The sequence below is a fragment of the Plecotus auritus genome, assembly GCF_963455305.1.
Source record: "Plecotus auritus genome assembly, chromosome: 12".
Taxonomy (NCBI): domain Eukaryota; kingdom Metazoa; phylum Chordata; class Mammalia; order Chiroptera; family Vespertilionidae; genus Plecotus; species Plecotus auritus.
In genome coordinates this window covers 21,587,304-21,612,946 of record NC_137778.1, presented here as the reverse complement: position 1 = coordinate 21,612,946, position 25,643 = coordinate 21,587,304, and the positions used below count along the sequence as shown (strand labels likewise).

Genomic DNA, 25,643 nt, shown 5'->3' with positions numbered 1-25,643 from the left:
AGTCTTCAGGTCAACGCTCTATCCACTGAGCCTCGTAGGGCAAAAATTTGTAACTTTTGACTCAATAATTCCACTTTGGGAAATCTAGCTTGAGAAAATATGGGCTACCAGAAATCTCTATTTGAAAGAATATTGTTTATCACAATATCCTTTATATTAATAAAACATTGGATGCAATCTTTATGTCCAAAAATGAGTGAATAGCCCAATAAATTATGGTCCTTTTCAGGATAGAATACTATGCAACCAGTAAATGCATATACAGGAGACACTGAGTAGCAACATAAGAATGCATAATCCTATATAATAAAAACCTAATATGCAAATCGACTGACCAGCGGAACAACCAGTCGGCGGGAGGTGGGGCCAGCAAGCGGGCGGTAGCAGCAGGGTGGTGGGGGGTGGGGCTGGACCTTCCCCCTGGTGGTCAGTGGGCTTCCACAGAGGGAGCACCACTCAGCCACAAGTCGGGCTGATGGCTGGCGAGCACAGCAGCGGTGGCGGCAGCGCTAAGCCATCAGTTGGACATCCCCCAAGGGCTCCCGGACTATGAGAGGGCGCAGGCCGGGCTGAGGGACTCTTCTCCACTGCCCGTATTTTCGTGCACCAGGCCTCTACTATGACATATAAAAAAGTGAGGTTGTAATATTCAAACTAAATTTTGAACAATGAGTAGGGCTTAGGCAGTCAGTGGGACTGGGAAATGGACATTTTAGAGAGAAGGGTATTCATGAATGACCAAAAGCATATAATAGAAGCTGAACATAATATTTTGCTGGAGTGAGAAGCAACCAGAAAAACAAAGAAAAATTGTGATAACTTTATGTATATTTATTTTTAGTAGTTTCTGTTTTATTTTTTAGATGTAAAGCCTTTAAAGGTTTAAAAAATATTTTGGAAATTTTTTTCTTTGTTACAAAAGTAATAGACGCATTACAACTAAATTATCATTACTTGAGTTTGAATCTTGGCTGCAGTACCAGCTAGCTATTCAACTTTGGTCAAGTTGTTTAATATCTCTGTGATTCAGTTTTTGTTTTTGCTTTTTAAATTTTTAAAAAATTTTTTTAGTAATTTTTAGAGAGAGGTAGAGAGAGAAACATCGATATGAGAAAAACATTGATCAGTTGCCTCCCACATGTGTCTCAGTGGGATTGAACTGCACCTGGGTATGTGCCCTGACTGGGAATTGAACCTGCCACCTTTTGGTGTACAGGATGATGCTCCAACCAAATGAGCCACACTGGCCAGGGTTGTGCTTCAGTTTTTTAGTAGAGATTTATATTCCTGTAGTAACACCTTACTAATGAACATGTTAATGAGGGTTAAAATACTTAACTTAGAATTGGGCCTAGCACATAATTAGTACTATGTATTAGTTATTATTATTATTATTATTGTTATTATTAGAATATTCAGGAAAGCAATAAAAAAAGTTTAAATCATAACCATACCTAGCTCTCCCAAAAAACTAAATGTCAACAATTAGATATATTTCTTTCTAAGATATTTTGTGCTTAGATCTTTGTGTATTTTTGTTACATTTTTTCATTATAAACTGTAAATTTTATTTTAATTTCTACATAATATACTATTGAATGGTTTTAGAGTTTTATTAAGCTACTGAAGGATTTTTATCAGAGATTGATACAATCATATTTGTGTGTGGAGAGATCTTTCTGACTACAATATGAAGGAAAGATAGAAGGAATAAGCCTAGAAGTAGGGAGAAAGTAGTCTAAGCCAGGCCTCAGATAATCAGCAGTAATAAGAATAGAGAATAGGAGATAGATTTCAGGAATATTTAAGAAGTCTTGACTGATAGGGAAGCAGGGGAAATCTAGGATGATTCCCAGGTTTCTTTTAAGTAGTTGGTTGGGTCAAGGTTTCATTAACCTAAAAGCTATAATCTTCAGGTATCCTTTTGTGATAAGTTCATGATTTTGGTTTTAAAATGTTAATTTTGAGGTGCCTGTAGTTCATCTAAGTGGAATTATCCAGGAAAGATGTCAGGGTTAGATATATGGGGATGAGATGGTGGCTGAAGCCATAAAATATAGCAACATAACCCAAAGAAGGTATGCATTCAGAGAGATATAAGGGAGTCAAGTACTAAATATAATAAAATAGTAACATTTAAGAACATTATAAAAGGCAGGATTAGAAGCCAAAAGAGAGACAGTAGCATGAGGTGGAGGAATGAAGAACTAAGAGGGGGATTTTTTTTTATGCTTGAGGCATACTTATGAGTTGAGGGGGGCAATTTCCAGAATGAAGGACTAAAGACTGTAGAAAAGAGAATGAATAATTGAGGAGTATCATCAATGAGGCTGTGGAAATGTGTGTGATTTGGGGCAGAATGGGATTTGAACAATTAGCTTTGAATAAATATGAGAGACACACCTTTTTCTTTCCTGCATAGAGGAGGAAAGGCAGTTGGAATGGCTGTGATTATAGATAAATTTGTAGGTTAAAGGTTGAAGACAAAAAAGTTCATGCTGATGGCCTGTTTTTCTCATTAAAAGAGGCAAGATCATTTGCTGAGAGTGATGTGGGTCAGACATAGGCTTGATGAAAGTGGCAAAGGTTGGAAATAACCCTGTGGATAAGAAGAAAGAAGTGGTTTTCTAAGAATTGACTGCTCTGTTATTAGTTATTATAGTATCAGCCTTAAATTTATTACTGTTCATTAATTTCTACTTCAGATCTGAAACAGCAAAGAATTGGAAATCACTAACGGACTCAGAACGTTCCAGAGGATCCCTGGAGTCTATTGCTGAACATGCTGGTATGTAACTAGAAAAAAAAAGTCACTGTATCTACATAGACTGAGGATTTATGCTAATGCCTACACAATTCTCCCTTTAGCTTTTTGATTAAGAAATGAATTTCTTAAAGATAATAGATTACTTAATATTTTAAGTTACTTTTATACTTTTAAGTGGTTTCTTGATTATGCATCAGTTATATAAATTCATCTTTATTGTTCCAAATTTATGATTAAAAACTGAGGCATAGAGACATTAATCTAAAATGGCTGAGTGTATCATCAGCATCTCTAAATTCTTCCTTAGTCAGATTCTGTTTCTGATTATGTATATTTTCAACTTATACTATTTCTCAGAGTAAATGGTTATATATAGTATATTTTTTTCTATTTAATACAAAGAAAGATAAGAGTTACTAAAAATAAAGTATTAGTCAATGAGGAAATAAAACAGAGGCATAAAAACCCTACCTTGTAACAATGGTGAAATAGCAATTTGAATTCAAATTTTAATTCTTGGTTTGTTAACACATCTGATCTTACTTACTTTCTTCTTATTTTGCTATTTAAGCTCTTAAAGTGTTATATTTGCAGAAATAGTTTATCTTTTTCCTTTCCACTTTTTATATTCAAAAGCTTAGTTAAAATCCTCAGGAAAATACATTCTTCATATATATATATATGAAGGAGAGACAAATATACTATATAACATACAGTATTTGTCACAAAATTCTGTTTTTGCATTATTTGAGAATGATCATGTAAAACAATGCCTCCATAAACTTAGATCCATTTTTTTTTTCATTTTATAAGTTAGAATAGCAAGAAATTATTCCAACTTTAAATTTTCAGTCATTTTAAATATTTATTGTTGGTACAGTATATTCTATTAAAGGAAAAACTTACCTTATATTGTAACCAAAACAGGTCAGATTTATTGACCAAAGTGTTTATTAACTAAGATTTGGCTTTTATTTAAACATTGGTTCCAGAAATTGAGAAATTGTGATTAAATAATTTTTATGTGATTTTTTTCCCTTTAAGATGCTGCATTGGCAGGTTCTGAGAGATCAGTATCAGAAAGGTCTTTATCTGCTTATGCAAGGAGAGTGATTGAATTGGACAGTCGAATAGAAGAGCATTTTCAGACTTCGTCACCAATTCTTAGATCATCAAGGAAAATCAGAGCAGAATCTGGAGATTCTCTAGAAAATATACCTTCATTACCTCCTCCCAAAGAATTAAATGCCCCTAATAGAATTCTGGATGTTTCAGGTGCCACGGTTGAAGAGGAAGCTAATCAAAAATCAGAAATACAAGAAGTAAAATACACAGAGTTGGAGGAGAGTACGGTTGAAGAAGCCTATTTTAAACAATCTAGGAAGTCTGATGTCTTACTGAAACTAGACCTGGAACAAGGAGATTCATCTGAAATTCTTTCAAGAAAAGGTCTTTCTTTAGATGCTATAAATGTTCAGAAAGACTTAGTTAGCTTAGCCATTGAAGACCTTGACAAAAAAGAATTGAAAGAGAGACAATCAGATCAAGATATGGATCATAGTCAAAACATCCAATCAGAAAGAGGCATTCATCAACAAAAGAACATAAAGGAAAGAGACTTGTCTTTGTCAGAACATCTTCTTGCTCCTAAAGAGATATCATACTCTGAAGATTTTGAAGTGTCTTCTTTCAAGAAAGACATTTCAGCTGAATTGTGTAAAGGTAACTTTGAGGTATCATCATTGTTGTCACGCAGGAAAGACTCTCTGTCTTGCAGAGATAGGTTACAGCCAACAAGAAGCTCTAAAAGTGAAGCCAACAGCTTTGGTACTGATGGTGAAATCAGTGAGTGCCTCAGTGAGAAAAGCCTTTCTATTCATAGCAATATCCACTCTGAAAGGCTGTTAGAACTCAAGTCTCCTACTGAGCTCATGAAAAGTAAGGAGCGCAGTGATGTGGAGCATGAACAGGGGGTTACTGAATGCTCTTCTTTGACCTCAGTTCCTGTTGCAGATGAGTTACTTGATTTCCACATTGGTGATAGGGTATTGATTGGCAATGTTCAGCCGGGAATTCTTCGATTCAAAGGTGTGACTAGTTTTGCTAAAGGATTTTGGGCTGGAGTGGAGTTGGATAAACCTGAAGGAAATAATAATGGAACATATGATGGCATTGTGTACTTTGTGTGCAAAGAGAAGCATGGTATTTTTGCTCCTCCACAAAAAATATCTCAAATTCCAGAAAACTTTGAAGACTATGTAGACATAAATGAAGATGAAGACTGTTACTCAGATGAACAATATCAATACAATAATCAAGAACAAAAAGATACAGAGGGTCCCACATTTGACAGAGAAAAGGATGCAGTTGAATATTTGTATGAGAGATCTTTACCTGGTGTGCACGATATTGAAGCCTCAGTTGATAGAAGCCTTAAAATAGAAACAGACCATTTACAGGACATTTCTGAGGTTCTTGAAGCCCACGTTCACCAGCAATCTCCAGTGGATTCACTGATTTCTTCAAAGGAAAACAAAGACCTTGTTTCTGGTGCCACAGAAGATGTTTCCATTGCTGTAGAAGATGATACTTTAGACAATACCTTTTCTGAAGAATTAAAGAAGCAACAGCAGATTACAGAAAAGGATGAGAACCTGTATCCCGAGATTTCAGAAAAACCTTCTACCCCACTTCTGGATCTTTTAACAAGAGAAAAGAACCAGTTGGAAGCTCAGCTGAGGTCATCAGTAAGTGAGGAAAAAAAATCAAAGCAACAACTAGAAACAGTCAGCTTATTAACAGACAGTTTACTAAAAGTCTTTGTGACAGACACAGTCAGTCAACTACAACAAATTAAAAAAGCTAGGAATGAGAAAATCCAGCTTAGCAATCAGGAGTTTCTTGATGATCAAAAGAAAGTACCACCCCAAGGCCTATCCCCAAATCTTGAGGAACAATCACCAAGTGTTCCAGGTGACTTCTTAAGGTCTGAATTGGATGATGAAAAAGAAGAGATTTCTTCTCCAGATATGTGTCCCAGACCTGTAAGTATTTTGCCTAGAAGAAATGTCAATTAACCTCACTTTTGTCATGCATTTTAATTCAGATTTTGTGTGTGGCAGGTTATTTATTAGATGAAGATCAGTGTACTAGTTTTTAAAGGCCTTTAACTGTTTTTCTGTCTGAAGTATAATTGTCCTCTGTTATGTCATGAGTGGTCACTATAGGGTTGTCACAAACACTGGCAGCTTTATGTTGGATTGACAACCCTTGAATACTGCCCACAGATTAGATAGATTCCCTTTCAGATTCATTGAACAGATTTCCCATGGAGCTTTACAGTGGTTCTCAACCCAGTTCTTTTTTGCCTATGAATTTATTTGTCCTCGTATCTACTCATAGTTATAGTTGTTCTGCAAAAATTACCAGTTATGATATTGATTCTGGTAAAACTGAATTATATCCACTGTGACTTCTACTCAGACCATCAACTTGTTTAGGTTGTTCATGGACAGTTGAACAAAAGTAATGATTTTGAGTATCATGAGCCAGATAATCACTAAGGTGAGAAATTTCATATCCCATTTCCAAATCCCAGAGACCAGACAGTTCTACAGAAACAGAATAATAATGATACAAAAAGAAAACAAAAACTAATCAACCAACATTTTATAAAAATTGAGCTTATGTAAACAGAATTATGGGACATAGGGTAGTTTTTTTCTTAAATTAGTAACCACCATATAGTTTTTGTTTTGCTTATTTACTAGAGATATAGTAAATATACAAATAATGTATTTGCTTTGTCTTAAAAAAAACAAACCTTAAGTGATCTGAGGTCACTAAAAGGTGTTCTATTTGAATGTGCCATTTCTGCAGGAGAGTCCAGTATTTGGTGCTAGTGGGCAGGAAGAGCTTGCTAAGAGACTTGCTGAACTTGAGATCAGCCGTGAGTTCCTGAGCGTGTTAGGAGATGATCAAGACTGGTTTGATGAAGATTTTGGTTTGAGCTCTTCTCACAAGATCCAAAAAAACAAGGCAGAAGAAGCAATTGTACCTCTAATGGCAGAACCTAAAAGACCTCCCCAAAAGCCATGTGAAACACTCTTAGCAGTCCCACATACTGCAGAGGAAGTAGAAGTTCTTGTGCACAGTGCTGCAGAAGAACTTTGGAAATGGAAAGAATTAGGTCATGATCTTCATAGCATCAGTATTCCTGCAAAGCTGCTTGGCTGTGCCAGTAAGGGTCTTGATATAGAAAGCACTAGTAAAAGGGTCTACAAACAGGTATGTAACTTGGAAGGATAATTCTAACTTTAAACTTCTCTCTTGTCTGAAATTTGGGGTTCTTAGCCATTTTATTTTATTTTTTCTCTATTAAGGCGGTTTTTGATTTAACAAAAGAGATTTTTGAGGAAATATTTGCTGAGGATCCCAACTTGAATCAACCTGTCTGGATGAAGCCATGCAGAATCAACTCTAATTATTTCCGACGAGTGAAAAATCCAAATAACCTTGATGAAATTAAGGTAAACTGCAAACTATAGAGTAGCTCCTTTTTGAATGCTGTTCATTTATACATGTCTATACATGCTGTAAAAACAGATACTCCCCTGTATTAGTCACCTTTCTGTCCTCAGAGCCTTTTCCATACTGGGTGTTCAATAAATACTTGATTCATTAAAAACATGAACAGTGGAAGGGAGGGGACAAGAGGGAATCCTGAATCCTCAAGATTTGCAAAACAAAACATAACTTAATTTTTATCCTCACTGGAGGATGTTTTTCCATTGATTTTTAGAGAGAGTGGAAAGGGGGCAATAAAGACAGAGAGAGAAACATCAGTGTGAGAGAGATACATCGATTGGTTGCTTCCTGCACCCACCCAACCAGGGCTAGGGATCGAGCCAGCAATCAAGGTACATGCCTTTGACCAGAATCTAACCGGGACCCTTCAGTCTGAGGGCTGACGCTCTAACCACTGAGGAACTTGCCAGGGCAACAAAATATAACTTTTAAAAGTCATTTCCTATATATATACAATTTATAATGTCTAAGAAAAAAATAGGAAATTTTCAGAGAGATAAATTATTGCATCTCAGGCATTTTTGATGAGTTTTTGGTAATTTAGAGGTAAGTATAATATTCTAGAAGTACATCTGAAAACATCATGTATCAATCATGTCTGCCCTAGACACATAGGTGTTACCTTTCCATATTTGATTTCCATTTTGGAGGTTTCAAATTGGTAATGTGGTTTTGAAATATGTGGGATAGTAATATGATGTATAAAAAATACTTTGTTATCTAAGAAGCCCCTGAAAAGATGAAGTGACCTGAAGCTACAAGGACTCCCATCAAACCAACTTTTAAGTTACATTGGTGGAAATTCTCTGCCTATTTACATGTTTCTTTAATTCAGCTAAGGTTATATTTTCAATGCAGTGCCTCTCATATTTTAATATGCATATAAACCATCTGGGCATTTTGTTAAAATGGGGATTCCTACTCAGTAGGTCTGGAGTAGGACCTGAAATTCTGCATTTCTATCAAGCTCTCAAGTGACACTGATGCTGTTGATTCCAGAACCACTCTGAGGAGTAAGGCTCTAGAGTTGTTTTCTAAACTTAGTTGATCATAGAGAGCTTTTCTTTTTCCAGAGAGCATAGTTACTCATCTTATTGGTGTATTTTCTTACACCATCCAGGAGTTTATGTGAACTATCAAAATACATTAATACTGTTCATACACATTATCCCGGTATATAATGTGATGGCATTGCCTAAACAAGTCTTTTTTAATTTGAGATATAATTGACATACTAGTTTCAGATGTACAGCATAGTGATTCGATATTTGTGTATATTATGAAAAGATCACCACAATAAGTCTAGTTATTATAACATAATTACAAATTATTTTCCTTGTGATAAGAACTTTTAAGATCTACTCTCTTAGGAACTTTCAAATGTATCAGACAGTATTATTGACTACAGAAAGCTTTTTTTTTTTTTTTTTTGACTACAGAAAGCTTTAGAAAATATTTGTACTGACAGGGATTTGTAAGATATATGCTTATATCAGGGTAGGCAGACTATGGCCCACAGGCCAAATCCAACCCACCACCCGTTTTTATAAATAAAGCTTTATTGGATCATAGCCACCCATACATTTACATATTGTCTATAGGGCTATTTTCCTGCTAAAATATTTATAATCTGGCCCTTTACAGAAAAAGTTTTCTAGCCTCTGCTTAGATTAAGGTAAGTAGCAAAAAAAAATTTTTTGAAGATTAATTTGATTAATTAAAGAAAAGAAACTTTTTAAATGATTTTCAACTTTGAGGACTATCAGAACCACCTGGGAGTTTTCTCAAAACACTAGTGTACTTCATTTTTTTCAGCCCTCACAGTGATACATCCTTGAATGTGTGTGTGTGTGTGTGTGTAGGCAGGGAGTGGTGGAGTTTGGGGAGTACAATTATAGTTTGAGAATCATTTCAAATGATTCTGATTCATAAGTGTGCCATTTCCTCCATTAAGAACATTGTTTTTTAATAAATAATAATATATAGACTTAAATATATATTTAATAGACCTTAAATATACTTAAAAAGTAATAAAAATAAAAATTATTAATAACAACAAATAAGTTGAAAATAACACAAAACACATGATATATATCAGCAGTATCAGAGTGTGTATAGCAATATATTTCACAATGATGCTTCCCACTAATTTTAATATTGAAATAACATTTCATAAAGTTTTAAAAAGATGATAGTCCTAATGTTGCTAGCAATAAAATTATTAGGCTTCTTACACTGAAGTGTTGATTAACATTTTTAAAGTTTAACTGAATCTTGATACTTCAAAATAAACTCTCCCAGCCAAAGCCTTGTACTTTGCTCGCATGTCATTGCTCCCAAATTTATGTTGGATTTTTCAGGGTCAGAGATTTATTTTATGCTTTCTTAACTAGTTTTGCCAGCTTGAACTCAGCTAATGGTGGTTCTTGGGTTGGGAGCCTCTAAAGTGATTTTTCTTTGCAGATTCATCAGTGGGTTTTACTTTTTTATGTTGTGTAAAAACAAAAATTCTTTAAGTGAGTAATGTCTGAGCTTTTGGAATGCTTTTCTCTTCACATTGCTAAGTGGAACTGTAAGTGGAAGAAATTTGTATACTCTATTATACATGTTATATTTTTAGCATAAATCTTTTTGCTGCGTTATTATAAGCATGAAATCTCAGAAACTTTGTGTTTTATTCATTCCTCTTATTTTTACAGAACTTCATAGCAACTGAAGTACTCAAGTTGTTCAGTCTTAAAAAGGAGCCAAACCACAAAACAGATTGGCAGAAAATGATGAAATTTGGAAGAAAGAAAAGAGACCGAGTGGATCATATCCTGGTCAGTATATATAACAGCTGTTTTTATTTTGACCATCTCTTCTGAAACCAGAATGTAGTTAGGTCCTGAAAGGAAAGGGAATAGAATTGACCTTAAGTCTATAATAGTAACGTCGTAAAGTTTTTACCTGCTGCATTTCTCCTCAATTTTGAAAATTGCTTTCTTTTGAACTCAGTAGATGAATATTTAACTGAACAGTATTTTGTAGGTGTGGAGGACTTGAGAAATAAAAAGTTAAGATAACAAAGTTTAAGAAACTGAATTGAGAAGATACCAGTGTAGACTCTTAAGTTGAAATCCCTGCTCTACCACTTACTTGGAGTGTAATCTCCAACAAGTCATCTAACTAACCCCTTTGTGCCTCATTTCCCTATCTGCAAAATGGAGGTGATAAAATTATTAAGAGGATTAAATGAGCATTTATATGTCTATATTGAACAGTTCCCTGCACATAACTCAATAGATATTAGCAATAATTATTTCATCATCATTATTCAGAATTTTAGCTGGATAGGATTTATTCCATTTTGCGCTACGTTTCTGTAGCATTAGAAAAACGTTTATCAAACAAACAAAAAGGAAAGGGGAAAAAAGGTCTTTCGTCCTTTTTTCCTGAGTCGCAAACCTTAGGAAACTCAGATGTTACTGAGTTTAGGTTTATCTCTAAATATTTTCATTCTGAACTTCCTATTTTGTCTATATTTACATTCATATAATTAAAAAATAGTAATACTTAAGTTGATCAGTTTTCCCCAAGTATGTACCTCTCTAGTGCTTCATTTACTCAGATAAACATTTGTTTAGTGTTTCACCGTTCATCATCCTTTCTCATACTTTATTTGATCCTCACAGTAATTAATTCAATGGAGGGGTTTTTTTGTAAAGAAAATAGTAAAGAGGGAATTGGTGACGAGAGGGTTTTTTTCTGCTGGAAAGAAATAGGCTGGTAGGAGGAATTCAAAGGAGAAAATCTGATGATGCAGAGGAGGTAACTGTTGGAGTGAACGGGCAGGGATGATGGGGTCCACACAGGGAGGGGTGGCCTCGAAAGGACAATTGCCCTTTGAAAGCCCCTGTGACATGGTAAATTATTATATTAAACATGTTATAATAAACAGTTGCTTCTTCTGAATTGTTTATTTCTACAAGTTTCCATTTACTATTTCAGATCAAGATTAACTGTGGGTAATTAAAACCACGGAAAGCAAAACCGTGAATAAGGGAGTACTGCTAAAATTAGACCAACTTTTGTATGTCCTTTATATATAGTAACTTTGAAAAATATTCCTACTGTAAGTAGAATTGCACTTAACATTCAAATCCTGCAGCAAAACCACCTGGCTAATGATTGAATCCCCTTATAATCTGATAAGGTATTGGATAGCTCCTGAGTTTCTACTTATAATGTTGGTAAGTTCTCATGTTAAGCCTAAATTGAACTTTACATATTTAATTCTAATTTGCTTTGAGGTTTTATATAGCAATTCTAATTCTTCCTACACGCCTTTGAAACAGCTGTCATGTTTCACCTGAGTCTTTTTCTCCCTGCTAAACATTGATATCTCTCCTGTTGTCTGATAGAGTTTCTCAGTCCTTCTATAGCTCTGTCAGTGCCCTTCTGTAAATACAGTGCTCAGAATTGACCATGTAATATTTTGTGAAGTGCTTACATTAGCACAGTCATACACCCTCTTCCTTTTTCCTATATACTATACAGTCAAGCATCACATAAGGATGTTTCAGTTGACAGTGGACCAATATACTGCTGTGGTTCCATTAAGATTATAATGGAGCTGAAATGTTCCTATTGCTGGTGACATTTTAGCTGTTGCAGAATATTACGTGTTGTGGTGGTGCTAATGTAAACAAACCTGTGCTGCCAGCTGTATAAAAGTGTAGCACATATAAGTATGTACAGTACATAATTCTGTTACTAGCTTATGTATTTACTATGCTATACTTTTTATCGTTATTTTAGAGTACACTCTTGCTACTCATTAAAAAAAGGTTTGCTGTAAGGCAGGATGGCTCATAATACATCTCCAGTTTATTGAGTTTCTTGATCACATCATTTTCTCTTGTGCTTGATTTAATCTCGGGTTGTTTTGTACAGTAACAGACTGCAGGCTTGGAGCCTTGGAATTATAGGCTATACCATGTAGCTTGATTGTGAAGGGGGCTATACCATCCCAGTTTGTGTACTAGTAAGTGCACTCTGTGATGTTTGCACTATGATGAAATCGCCTAGTGACATATTTCTTAAGAACAGATTCCCATCCTTCAGTGGCATGTGACTGTACTTTGATTCATAGAGTTTCTAATAACATTTGTTTATTTTCATCTGTATTATTCTCAAGGAGCCCACAAAAGCTTAGAAAAACCCTAAGACCAAAATCTCAACCAGTGCTTTTGTAGTTATTTTTTGGGCCCAAGTACAGGACCTTATTTTATTATTTCATCTTGATAACTTTGGCCCATCATTTCAAGGTACCAATACATTTTTGGGCTCTTTCTTCCAACATGGTTGTTGTATTTCCCAGCTTCATGTACCTCTAAAATTGATATGCCTGTTTTCACCTAGTGCATTGATAAAAATGGTGCCTTGGACAGAGCCAAAGACAGACAGCCTTTTAGACTCACTAAAAAATCCATATGCCAGATATGTAACACCTATTTGTACTCCCGTCCTGGTAACTGAAGAATCATAAGTAAAAAGAAAAATCTCAAGGAGCTCACAGAATACAGTTCCATGGGATGGTTTTACAGTGGAGCAGGACAGGAGAGCTTGGGAACACAGAGGGAGAAGCGCCCAAGTCCTGCAGGCACAACCTTCCTTCCAGGTTGATGGTTGTCTTGTTCTTTAACCAAAAAGGCACAAATCCACCTACCTGACATCTCTATTTCCTCATCTTGTGCGAAGGATATGGTGGAAGACCTGACATGTGTTGCTGACTTCTGTCCACATTTCTCTTTCCTACCAGCTAATACCCTGTTGAAAAAAAGGAAAATGAAGTTATTACACTGACTTGTTAGTGTAATTTAATTGACTTATATAGAGTACGCATTGATTTACATACATACATCTTCAGGAGCAGGGGAAATTGTAATAGAATAGAATAGACTCTAAAAACCAGAAGAAAAAAATGGAGGCAGATTTGCAGGTTATAAGATCCCTCGGTTGCCATAGTTGAAGTTCCAAGTTGGCTTTGTGCTTTCTGGTGGCCACAGCAAAACAGAGAACATGTTAGTTCTCACCGGCTGAAAGGGAAATAGCTTCTGTTCTTAAGGAGAAGCAAAGCTTTTGCTGCTACTGATGAGAGCACTGGGGGCGCTCATGGAGGGTACACTGAGAGGTCTAATGGATAACGTCCTGAGCCCATATTTTTACTGTAAGGGCAGAATGATTTCTTTAGGACAGTGCTTTCTAAATGTTATTGGGGAGGAAATTGCTCAAAGAACAGATTTAATGCTAACGGCTGAGATAACATAAAAAGGAAAGCTGTGCAACTTGGTTTGGACAAATAAACAAATGCATGGGGGGGTATAAAATCTTTTGTGGGGACACACTTGTTAGAGAGAACATGGTTCTCTCTCAGGACCAGCTTGGGAAGTGTTGCATTGGGCTGTTACATATAGCGATCTTTATAAGCGAGGAGCCCAGTTCCTTGGTAGGTGAAAATATTTCTTATACATCCACACAAAACGCATAGAGGCAACTCTGAGTTAAACAAGTCCTTTCCTGGTGGAATTCTCTTTAATAGGCTCATGTCCATTGTGAAACTCGCACAGGCAGTATTCTAAACATGTTTGACCCAAGAGTCCTTCTGGGTGGCGTATCTGTTCATGGAGCGTAAGTTAGGGAACAAAGGAATGAATATTTACATATCCTTCAAACAGCCCCCCTCAAAGAGAAGGAATGGAGCAGCCACCTTGTCGTGTGTTTGTCAGTCCTGGCCAAGGGTACGTGTTGGCCAACACTGTTCTTCCCTCGTGCTCGCCCAGGCTACTGGATGATGTGGTCTCTTCCTCCCAGGAGTCTTCTCATTTCCTCGTAATGGAAACCAGAGTACATTCCCCTCTTCGCCTCCTCTGTCTTTTTCAAGATGCAACTGTAATCAGGGCAAGTCGGGAGCCTGTTGTCATGGCTTTTTGGCCCAGTTAGACTTCTAGTTAGACAACCCCATCACTGCGATAACTGCTGAGTTTGGGACTGGATCAGCGTTTATAATTACTTTCTCCACCTAGCCTCCATCTCACTGGCATCATTACATATAATAAGTCTGATATGTTTCTTTTATAAGTAGCTTTTAAAATGTTTATTGTAAACAAGCAAAAAATTTGGGGCAGTTCTAATTTGATTAGTTATGGCTTACCATAGGAATCCCAAAATCCTAAACTGCAAAAAGAACAATTATTGCATAACAGTGATTTCAAAAATAAGCTTAAGCGATAGTACATTTTTTAAAGTACTCTAATGCATATTAAATTTTATTCATTTATTTATAATTAGAGACCTGGTGCACAAAATTCATGCATGGGTAGGGTCCGTAGGCCTGGCCGACGATCAGGGCCTATCGGGGCCTTCCGGCTGCCAGCCGGGGCCTTCCTTCCCTGGCGGCCAGCTGCCGGGGGCCTTCTTTCATTCTGTGCCATCCCCTGGTAGTCAGCACACATCATAGAGAGTGAGCAAACTCCGGGTTTCCTGGTCGAACTCCCAAGGGGATACTTTGCATATTAGCCTTTTATATATACAGGCAGTCCTCAGGTTATGTCGGAGATCCGTTCCTACGGTGCGACGTAACTCAATTTACGCTGTAAGTCGGAACCCACCTACATAAGCACCTACATCACTCACATGAAGCACATATACAGCAGTAATGAAGTGAAACAATAAAAAAAAAAAAAAATTGAAAGGAAGATAACAATTCCTGACCTTTACTTGTGGTAAATAAATAGTAAAAAACATAAAGCACATATGTACATACGTCGAAATGATGGAACTTTTTTTTTTTAATAAATACTGTAAATGGGAGATGACAACGTAACCACGAAACAACGTAAGTCGAGTCCAACGTAACCCAAGGACTGCCTGTATAGATACCTCAGAATCATACCCAATATTGTCTTTGGATATATGCATTTTATAATTGTAAAACTATATAGCTAGTAATTTGCTTTCTTCTCTCAAGTTCTCATACACGTTATCTTCTTTTAACATAGACAACATGCTAGCAGTCCTTACTAACTATAAAATACTGGAATATTGTTAAACTCCATTTTGACAGTTTTGAAACCACTTTTAGTTGGCAGTTCAGTTTTTTGATACTTTTTGCAATTTTGAAAGTTTGTTGATAGAATCATATAACTTGCCCTTTTTCTCTGGCTTATTTCCTTGGTCTGTTTTCCCAGGGATGGGACTGCAAAGCCATCAAATATAATACACATCCTAGCTTTTATGGTAACTTCTAACCTCTGTGTTTTCTAAATTCTAGGTGCAGGAGCTCCATGAAGAGGAGGCACAGTGGGTGAACTATGATGAGGATGAGTTGTGTGTGAAGATGCAACTAGCTGATGGGATCTTTGAGACCTTGATCAGAGATACTATTGATGTTCTGAATCAAATCAGTGAAAAACAGGGGAGAGTGCTACTTGTGTGACATCTTGCAAATAAATCGAACACTGAGTGCTAATATGAGTCCTGGGCCTTTCTGCCCCCTGATACACACCCCATCGCCATCGTAGCAAGAATGCTTCTGGACCTGGTACCTGTTCTCAAAGACGACTGGTTTGGAGCCCACGGGACAATGCAGTGTATCTGGTATTGCAGCCTCTACCTTTAGGGACTGTCCACTGAATTAGTGTTGATTTTTAGTGGGCAGGGTCGCACACCTGACATGGACACACAGTATATAATTCTACACCTCTTGTTAGCACCCCTACTGGGTCTCAGATGAGGGCTGAAAACACCAGACTTACCTCGTAGCTTAGAGTAGGGTATCACTTCTTGAGTCTGAAGTCAGGCAGGAGAGGTATATAGATAAAGGCATCATACCATTTTTGAAATGTAATCCTGGTCTGTAATAGTCTCTAAACAGTATTAAGTCCTTAACCACTTCTAAATAGGCAAGTTTAATAGCGAGTGCCTATTTCACATTCTGGAGTTCATTTCTCTTTGAAGACCATTCTCTTCCATTGTAGTTGAGCAGCACCAAGTGGACTGTCACGTTAACAGAAACTAATAGTATCCTTGCTTTCTGAGCACCATCTAAAGAATTGGAAATCTTTGCATTATTTTTAGTTTTCTCTGTATGGGCATGAAAACAAAGAATGCCCCCACTAAAGACTGGGCTCAAAGGACCGATGCTGGGCTGGCTTTTTTGCCCCTTGCCTGCCCCATACTGTTCTTCCTCTTCTGAACCTCCGTTGCTGCTCCCAGAATCAAGGCCCTCAAGACCATCTCAGGCATACAGGCATGGCAACAGTGGAAGTCATTCATTGGCCTTCAAACTTCCAGCTCCATCTCTCCCCAAGAAATCAGAGACGCTGTTACTTGAATGATTTAGGAAATGAGTGTGTGCACCAAAGACAAAAAGATATTGTCTGTTGTTTGTGTGCTTGTTTTGTGCTATGGAACATTTTTTTAATTTATTTTAAGATAAATTATTAAGTTGAAAATGTGTGTCCCTACTCAGAAGCGAAAGATCCTTCTTATAATAGTTCCTCTTCCGTCTTGAAGCTTCTCTGGTTCGTGGTCTTTGCACAGGAATCCTCCGATGTTAACAAACCCACACACACATCAAAGAAGGCAGTTTAATTCAGTGAAGAAAAGACAGGCTTTTCCAAGATCGCCTGCAGTAGCAGGAATGAGCTAACATGATTGAAAGACACTATTCAGTTCTGCCTCTCTTGCAGCATTGCTTCTCACAACTGTTAACCTGTATCTGAAAAATTACCTAGACTCCAGCTGCTACATTAGAGCATGTGTGATGCTCTCAGGACCTCGGTGCCCTGCCTTCCTGACTGATTCCTCTTCCTCAGTCCTATCCTTCAAGTACCTAGAAGAATGTGGATAATCTTAGGCGTGAATGTAAAATGCCTTAATATTGAAGGTCCCGATTAGAAGCATGATGTAAGACATCCACTGCATTCCTATTTACAAATATCCTGGAATGTTATAGCTTCAGAATATGTTAGAAAAACCCCAAAGATGGTGTATTCATTAAGTGTGCACGTTCGTTCATTTCTGCATCTTCCTTCCAGACTTGCCTTTGCGTCTCAAATGTTTCACTATGCACACTTCCATTTCTCTTGGTTTCATCTTGTCATTATGAGAAACTTACTGAAATAACATTGGACTATTTGCATTTTGCACAATGACTGGTGTGATAGCTCTTGACAAATAAGGAAAGCACTGATTAAATGTTGTGATTGGGTCTTGGGAAACGCTCGGATTTATGTATTGCCAGCATTTCTTCTGGGCTTTTGAGGTTGAGCTCTGGTCTCATAGCCATAGTGAGCAAATTGACTAAGAGAAGCGAGGGTTTCTTGGGGTGTTGACCAGTGGTGTGGAGATGTGCTTCATGTGGCCAAGGAAAAGCAAAGGCTTTTTCTGTCCAGTTTGTGTGCTTTGGAAGACAGCACAACATCTTGTCTACATCCTTCGGCCATTTGTAAAATAACATTGTCCTTACAATACCTGGAATATTACAGCTGCTGTAAATTTTTTATAAAGGAATATAAAAACAATATAATAGGAATATAGGTTGTTTTTCTACATCCTCATAATTTGGACCTAAATCAATTTTTAATAAGAAAGTTTATCTTTATTCTTTGTGACATTATGATTCCAGAAAAGCAAAGAAATGCTCTAAGTTCGTGGAGTCAGCAATCTGGGCTGAGAGTTCCTGGTAAGAATGCTGCCAAGAATGTGGTGGCAGCAGTCCCCACATGCTCCCGCCGTCTTCACTGGCCCAGGGGCCCTGGGCTCCAGATGAGAGTGATTCCTGATCAGTCTTACTCTTGCCTAGAAAGATTATCCATAGTTTGGTAGCAGAAAACAAAGGAATCTATAATTAGCAGATTTCTTATTATTTTAACCATTTGGATATAATTGGAAGCGTGATAATTGTTAGGATTGGAATAACTATGGATACCCAGCCACTTGTTCCATATTGGGATCTTTTTAATCAAGCTCTGCCTCTTAACCGTGAACCTAAATATTCCCTCTTTGTGATCTTTGTTCCTCTCCCCACACTCCCATCCTCTTTCACTTTCTTCATAATTCCTCTAAGAAAAAGATCTTTGCATCAGCAGTAATATCTTTTAGAATAGCACTCAGAATTTAGTAGTAAACCAACATATAGGCTTCAGATTTATTTCTGAGTCCAAAACAATTTGTGCTATCCAGGGTGCTTAGCTCTGGGTTAAACAAGTACAGGGTATAGATTCCCTCTTCAGGTCTAAACAGGAATTTTTACTCTAGGGAAAAGTGGGAAGAGCTCAAAGGTAGTTAATAAGGAAGGTAATTTGTTTTTCTTTTATCTAAAAGAAAAGAAAATTCCTTCTGTGACTACAGGTCTCTGAGAAATTATCTTTCAGAAGAGATTTCATTGCTCATAAGAGTGTTGTGGCCTATTGATAAAAACAATTTTGTTCACTTTCTTGTCTTGAAAAAAAGTGGCCTTAGCTTTTTGCAATACTTGAATAAAGTGTGTACTCGCACAGCATTAGAGACTCATAACTTTCTGCAAGAAGTTCAAACTTACATCTTCTCTTACTACCTTAACAATACTAGTGAGTAAAACATTAATTCAAAGAGCAAGTGATAGAAACTACAATGATGTTTAATGCAAATTGTAGGAATTTACATGTTTACAAATCATCTTAAACTGGTTGTGCAGCAATTCAATAAAATATCTTTGTATTATAAAAATGTGAAGAAAACAATGTAAACTGATGTAAAGGAGGTACTGTCATTTTAATTAACCTATGTTTAATAGCTTTTCCTTCCGGACTTTGCAAAGCCTTCTCGGGAAACACACTGCAAAGCGTTCTCTGGGAGGCCCGGCCTCCGCGTGTGTACTGTATCGTGCAGACATGAAAAACAAACCCGTTTACTGTGTATGTGTAAATAGCCTGGTCATCAGGTCGTTTTCAGCCAATAGTCACATCCAGTGCGACTTTGCACGCAAGACTTAGGGTGTGGTTTGTATGTATGATCTGTAAAATAACTGGGGTGAATTCCCATGTACACCTGTGTAAATAGATTTGTTAACTGAAATGTACTTTAAGAAAAGATGAAAATCTGTAAATAAACTGATTTATAAATTAAGTCCCTGTCAGGTGTTCACTTTTTCATGATTTAGAGTCAAGTTTAGAAAGCTAGTCTCCCCAAAGGACACTAATTCCTGATTTCTCTTTGGTGGTAGAGCACCTGTGCTCAGGCCGTAGAATAAGGTGAGCAGTGTGTGGGAGCTACTTACTCTGCACGTGGGTGCCTGGCCCCACACATGGGAGCAGTCCTATGTTCATCACTCAGCGGCCAGCACACCTTCCTGTCTGAGCACTGGCTGAGTGCTGGGAGCAGCAAAGGTGACAGGCGTGGTCCCTGACTTCATGGAGCTTAAAGTCATCAAACACAAGGCATGACAAATTGCAATAGTGCTGCAAAGGAAGTGGACGTGGGTTTGAGAATACATAATGGAAGGACCCAACAAGGGTGGAGTGGTCAGAGAAGAGCTCAAGGTAAATTAGAACGATGTGTTCTGTAGTGATGAGCTTCTTCCCTGTAATTCACGGCAAATGACTTGAGTTCTGGTTGGTCACCCTTGCAGGAAAACAGAAGGGCAGCCATCTGATGACTAGGTGTGGAGGCTATAATTTACTTCTAGAAATAGGAACTTGGAGAAGAGCTAGAGATAATAGAAGAATAAAAGAATTTCAAAGATGGAGCACCCTGAAGTGTATGGCCCTCAGGATAGTGAATCATCTCTGCTCCCACAGATCAGAAGAAACCACCATGATCTCACCTGGGTTCCTCCAGTAGCCTCCTGATGGCCATCCCTGCCACACCTTTAACCCCTACACAACCATGGATCTTAAAGAAATTCTCGGAAAATGACTGAGCCCAGATTGCGGCATATTCTAAGAATTCTTTGATGCATAAAAGACATTTGAGTGCCCACAATGTGCCAGATACTGTATTTGGTGCTAAGGACACAACCATAATGACAGGTTGAGTCTAGGAAAAGACTAAATATCCCTGTCCTTGACTCAAAATATATGAAAATGGTAGATGGGAGGATGGTAGTTGACATAGCAGAGCCAAGAATGGCGAGTACCTACAAGAAGTAAATGCTGTCAGAACAAACAACTGCCCTACAAAACCCCAGAAAGGCTCAGAAATGGGAGGCCTGACTGCCACAGAGAAAGGTGGAGCATGGGACTGGGTGGCCAGGCTGTGGGGCCAAGGTTAAAAGGCAAATAACTGCCACCCAGGGAAAAGACCCATGCCAGGTCAGAGGTTGCTGAGAGCAGGCAGCAGCAGCCCAGGCCTGAGTGGTACAGGGTTTCCTTACAGCAAGAGAGAAGAGAGTGCACAAGATCCAGCGCCTTGCAAAGCGTCAATCTCCCATGGCCAGCGGGTTCACTTGAAACTGGAGGGGGTGATGTGACTGCACGCACCCCCTGCCTGCTACAGTGGGAAGAAGTATACAGGAAGCTGGGTGTGCCTAAGGACCATGGCAGCTGTGCTCAAGCAGAGCGAAGGAGCATTCATTGATCTACGGCAGGAACGGCAAACCCACACAAGGTGACAAGCCGCACAGGCTGGGAGGGCTTTCTCCCTTGGCAATGAAGGAAGTGTTCCAGGCCCAAGGACCATTCGGCTGTGACTGTGCAGGAGGCCTGAAGCCGAAGCCTCACACGACTGCCTTTCCCGACAGCCCACCCCACCTACCTTGTACAGCCACTGAGGTAGCAGGTAAAGCACACACCTCCAGGTCTGCCATCAATACCTTGGGTGTGTAGGCGGAGCTGGGTTTATGGGCCCCTGAACAACGCAACGGATACAGTGCTCACAGAGCCTGCTTGTCATTTTGAGACAGCACTTCACCATGGTCCCTGGGAGACCAGACCCAGGACCATGGTCAGGCCTTTCTGGAGGATGGTCCTCCACCAGAACCCCCAGTGTCAAAAAATGAGTCTTGGGGGACTGCATTGGGACATCTGCTGTGGCTCCTCCCCCTACCCCGCACCCTACCTGCACTGTGGAGAGGCCCACAGGCCAGCAGGAGGCGTTGGCAAGAACACAAAAGCTGCCCTGTTGTGCCAGCAGATACCGGAGGGCTGTTCAGGTGCCCTCACCACCTTGACTACTGAATTCAATGATTCTTGTTGGTCTAGAGGAAAAGCCCAAGTCGCTGTGTCCTGGCCAAGCCATTAAAATGGGAGACGGACTTTATTCTGGGGTGACAGATGCAGCATTGTTTGAGTTCGCCTCCTCTCCCCAGGCTGCTGTGCTCATTCTTATCAGTGTTGTGCCAGGGCCAAGGGGGGCTGCTGTGGGAGTGAGGAGACAGGTTCAAGTTCTCACCTCGCTGCGCTGCACGAGCTCCTGAGGCCCGAGATGCTCCTCTTCTGCAGCCTCAGAACACACTGCCCCTGTTGCTTGACCCAAACCTTTGGGCCCAATCATCCAACCTGGGGAGGAGAGTCTCAGCTGAGTGAAGTCATGCCTGGATGTATCCTCTAATCTAATATCACCACCCAAGTCAGAGGTCTCCGCAGGCTGGGGACCCTAGTGCCCTGATGTTCTGTCGCCCCCTCCTCTGTTCGTGTGGTCCCCCAGGAGGGAGTCACCCAAAAGGTAGCACAGCCTCACATTTGAATTGGGAGACCCTACTGGTGACCCCACTTGGCCCTGAGCACAGGCCACCCCAGGGCGTGTGCTCCGGCGGGAGAAAAGAAAGAGAGGGACAGGTATCCTGAGGCTGGGATTCGGCCATCGCAGCCTAATCAGGCGACTGCCTGGTCCCCCACCCACCCCGAGTTCACCATCTCCTGCTGTGTGTTGAGTGCAGTGTTGGGTGTGCAAATGACTTTTCTTAGGTGGGGGTACCATCTGGTAAGCTGTCTTATTGATGCCTTCGTGTAGTTGCTGCTTGAGCGGTTCATTTTACTGTTGTTCCCACCCACTCCCACCCTCGTCTCTCTGGGGGTGATGGGGAGCGTGAACGCCCCGCCGATGTCGCCCGAAGAAGTCCCCCGCTGTGCTGTTGGGGCTGTGAACGTGGTGCGGTGATCGGATGAGAGCTGTGTTGGCCATCTGAACATGTGGCAAAGGTGTTTTCTAAGCCACGGCAGTGTCTGTGTCTGTGTGGCACCAGAATGGATGCCCACGCGGTGAGCAGCTGGAATCGTGGCTGGGGACTAGCCGTCGGTGGTGGCTAATTCGCCACATTTGTGTGGGGCCTGTGCCCGCTCGGCAGGGCCCGGTTGCGAGTGGGTTCTTGTGATTGTGTCCGTTTCTGTACCTGAGGTGGACTTTTTTTTCTTTAATCCTCACTCGAGGATATTTTTCCACTGGTATGCAGAGACAATGGGAGAGAGAGGGAAGAACAGACAGAAACATCGATGTGAGAGAAACACATCAATCGGTTGCCCTCTGCAGGCGCCCCACCAGGGCCCTGGGCCGGGAGGAGCCTGCAACCCAGGTGCCTGCCCTTCGATCCGCAGCTGAGCTCTGTCCGCCGAGCCAAACGGCTGGGGCTGAGGTGGGTTTTTACGTTCCCTTCTGCGGTGGACCAAAGGGCAATTATGGCGACTTGCTGAGCATGTTAGGTTACCTCGTGGGTTCCATTTGTGTTTCTGTGTTGTTGTTTATGATTCTTTGTCACAGGCAATTAATAGGAGCGATTTTTATTCCACCCGCAGATGTCGTCCCAGCCCCTCAGTCTCCTGTGAGCCTTACCGCCAACCCCAGAGGCCGACAGTACTCTGGGAGGGGGACCTGGGGGACAAGTTTTAGGCTTCGTTCATAACCGGCTCATCGCACCAAATCTATTTCACCACTCCTGGGTAGCCAGGCTGCGTGGCCAAGGTTAAAGGGCAGCTACGTGTCCTCCGGGGAAGAGGCCAACGTGTGATGTGAGGCTGCTGAGAATAGACAACAGCACTCCACGCTCCGGTGGCACCGTGTTTACTTACAGCAAGAGAGGAGGGAGCCAACACGATCAGCCCCTGGAATGATGCCTCGACCCCCATGGCCAGACACCCCCGGCTCTGAAATACAGAGGCTGAGGGCGTGCCGGGGGCCCGGCCACCTGCGCCTAAGCGAGCGAGGAGCACACGGCGACTCAGAGCAGGAAGGCCGTCCCGCACAGCCCCGGCACAGGGCGCTTGGTAAGCCTTCCAGGGCCAAGGCCGGGTCTGCTCGTGACCTTGCGCAGCAGGAACGAAAACTGAGAAACTGACGCGAGTCTGAAAGGATCGGGTAGAGTCTCCTGGCACCCATCCCTACCCCGGATCGGGTCACTGCGCACCCCTCTCCAGTGCCGCGGGTACCAGTGGTTCTCTGGGGGAAATGGAACCGGAGGCCCTGAGCTGGAGAACACAGCACAGCACAAAAATGAGGCCACGGCAAGAAGACTGGAGGACCCTCCTCTGGACAAATGGAATGGCCTCGGAGGAAAGACCTATAATTACTCACATCGGGAGACTTCTCCAGAGTAAACAGTCGCTTGCTACCTTATCCTCTTCCAGTGACGTTGAACAAGAATATCCTTAAAAATACATTTTATGCCCTGGCTGGTGTAGTTCAGTGGTTAGAGTGTCAGCCCAAGCACCAAAGGGTCTCAGGTTTGATTCCCAGTCAAGGGCACCTACCTCAGTTGCAGGTTCAATCCCCGATGTGTCTCTCTCACATCGATGTTTCTCTCTCTCTCTCTACCTCACCCTCACCCCCTTCCACTCTCTCTAAAATGTCAATGGGAAAAATATCCATGGGTGAGGATTAACAACCAAAAAAAAAAACAAGCACATTTCATGCATGTGTCTCCCCACCTGAAAAATGCATGTCAGGAAATTCGAAACCACACTTCTTCCAAACACATTCCAGGATTCTGAGTTCCCACAACACAAAGGGGCATGTGTGATGGCCCATCTGAAGTAAGTCAAAATATTTTTAAAAATAATAATCACCGCCCTAGCCAGTTTGGCTCAGTGAATAGAGCATTGGCCTGGGGACTGAAGGGTCCCAGGTTCAATTCTGGCCAGGGGCACATGCCCGGGTTGCGGGCTCGATCCCCAGTAGGGGGCCTGTGGGAGGCAGCCAATCAATGATTCTCTCTCATCATTGATGTTTCTATCTCTCTCTCCCTCTCCCTTCCTCTCTGATATCAATAAAGAAATATATTTAAAAAATAATAATCACCTAAATAACTTCCCTAACTGCTCTGCCAGTGTCATTGCTGCTATTTTGAGAAAATTAATTCAAATGATTAGTTGAGCGAAATGGAATTAGAACTCCAAATTCCTACTGCGGGTCTCAAGGTTGAGTTTCCTCACTTAGAGAAAAGCATTCCCTCAGGAATTCCTTGGGAGCTGCAATATTGATAATTCCTGCTTGTGGCCTAAAATATGCACAACACAATGTTGCAAGAAGTATCTGTATTATTTTTAGCATTTCTGAGAGACCCAGACTAGAAAACAGAAGTATCTGCTGGTTTCTGATGAAGTGCAACCATTTAAGAATGTAATGCGGTGGCACCATTTCCCAAGCCTCTGGCCTGCTCCCCTTGGAGGTTAATAATAATGATAAGCAACATGACTGATTCTTTTGTTGGTTGCCATACTAAGCGTTTTACTTCTGAGCATTCACATGTATGAAACAGATACTATCAGTGGACCCATTTAACAGATAAAACAACTGAGGCTTGGGGAAGGTAATTAACATGCCCAGTATCATTCAGCAAGTGGTAGGGCTGGGTTGGAATCCAGATAGTGGATCAAGAACTCTGTGTTGCATCTGTCCAAAGATGAGCACCGGCATTAGGTCTCAGATCCAAAGAAAACAAGCCGAGAAGAGAGAAAACACCTTAGGTCTGCAGCCAGGAGGACCACATAAGTTCAGTTCCTGTCTATGAATTCACAGCCATATCTGCTCTCATAGGGCAAAGGAAGGAATGGCAGCTTCAACATCCTGTTTAGAAATCCCTGGTGCTTTCCTCCTCAGTCCTACCCACGGCAGCCTTTGAGTTGAAAGGCAGCCGTTGTTTCTCAATAAGGACATTAAACGCTTATCAAATAATGGTCTCTATTTAGCCCCTAAAAATTACCTACCTAAAACAATTTGCATATCTTTGGATTTGTGTGTGTGGTGCCATCATTATCAGCAAAGGGGAAGGCCACAGTAGGCACAGCTCACAGGAAGAATTTTAGAGGCTAGTGGAGAATTCTGAAGGTGGAGG

At 40.3% G+C, this 25,643-nt stretch overlaps 1 protein-coding gene across 2 annotated transcripts in view; it reads left to right on the top strand.

Moving 5' to 3' along the window:
- CEP350 (centrosomal protein 350) overlaps positions 1-19,507 on the top strand; it is a 120,787-nt gene extending 101,280 nt beyond the window's left edge. For both annotated transcript variants that reach the window (XM_080648780.1, XM_080648779.1), the window contains 6 exons: positions 2,706-2,788; positions 3,812-5,811; positions 6,647-7,054; positions 7,150-7,296; positions 10,054-10,176; positions 15,669-19,507. In XM_080648780.1, the coding sequence (XP_080504906.1) occupies positions 2,706-2,788; positions 3,812-5,811; positions 6,647-7,054; positions 7,150-7,296; positions 10,054-10,176; positions 15,669-15,833 (2,926 nt within the window). In that variant the 3' untranslated portion in view covers positions 15,834-19,507. The remainder of the gene's footprint in view (positions 1-2,705; positions 2,789-3,811; positions 5,812-6,646; positions 7,055-7,149; positions 7,297-10,053; positions 10,177-15,668) is intronic.
- Positions 19,508-25,643: the final 6,136 nt, after the last annotated feature.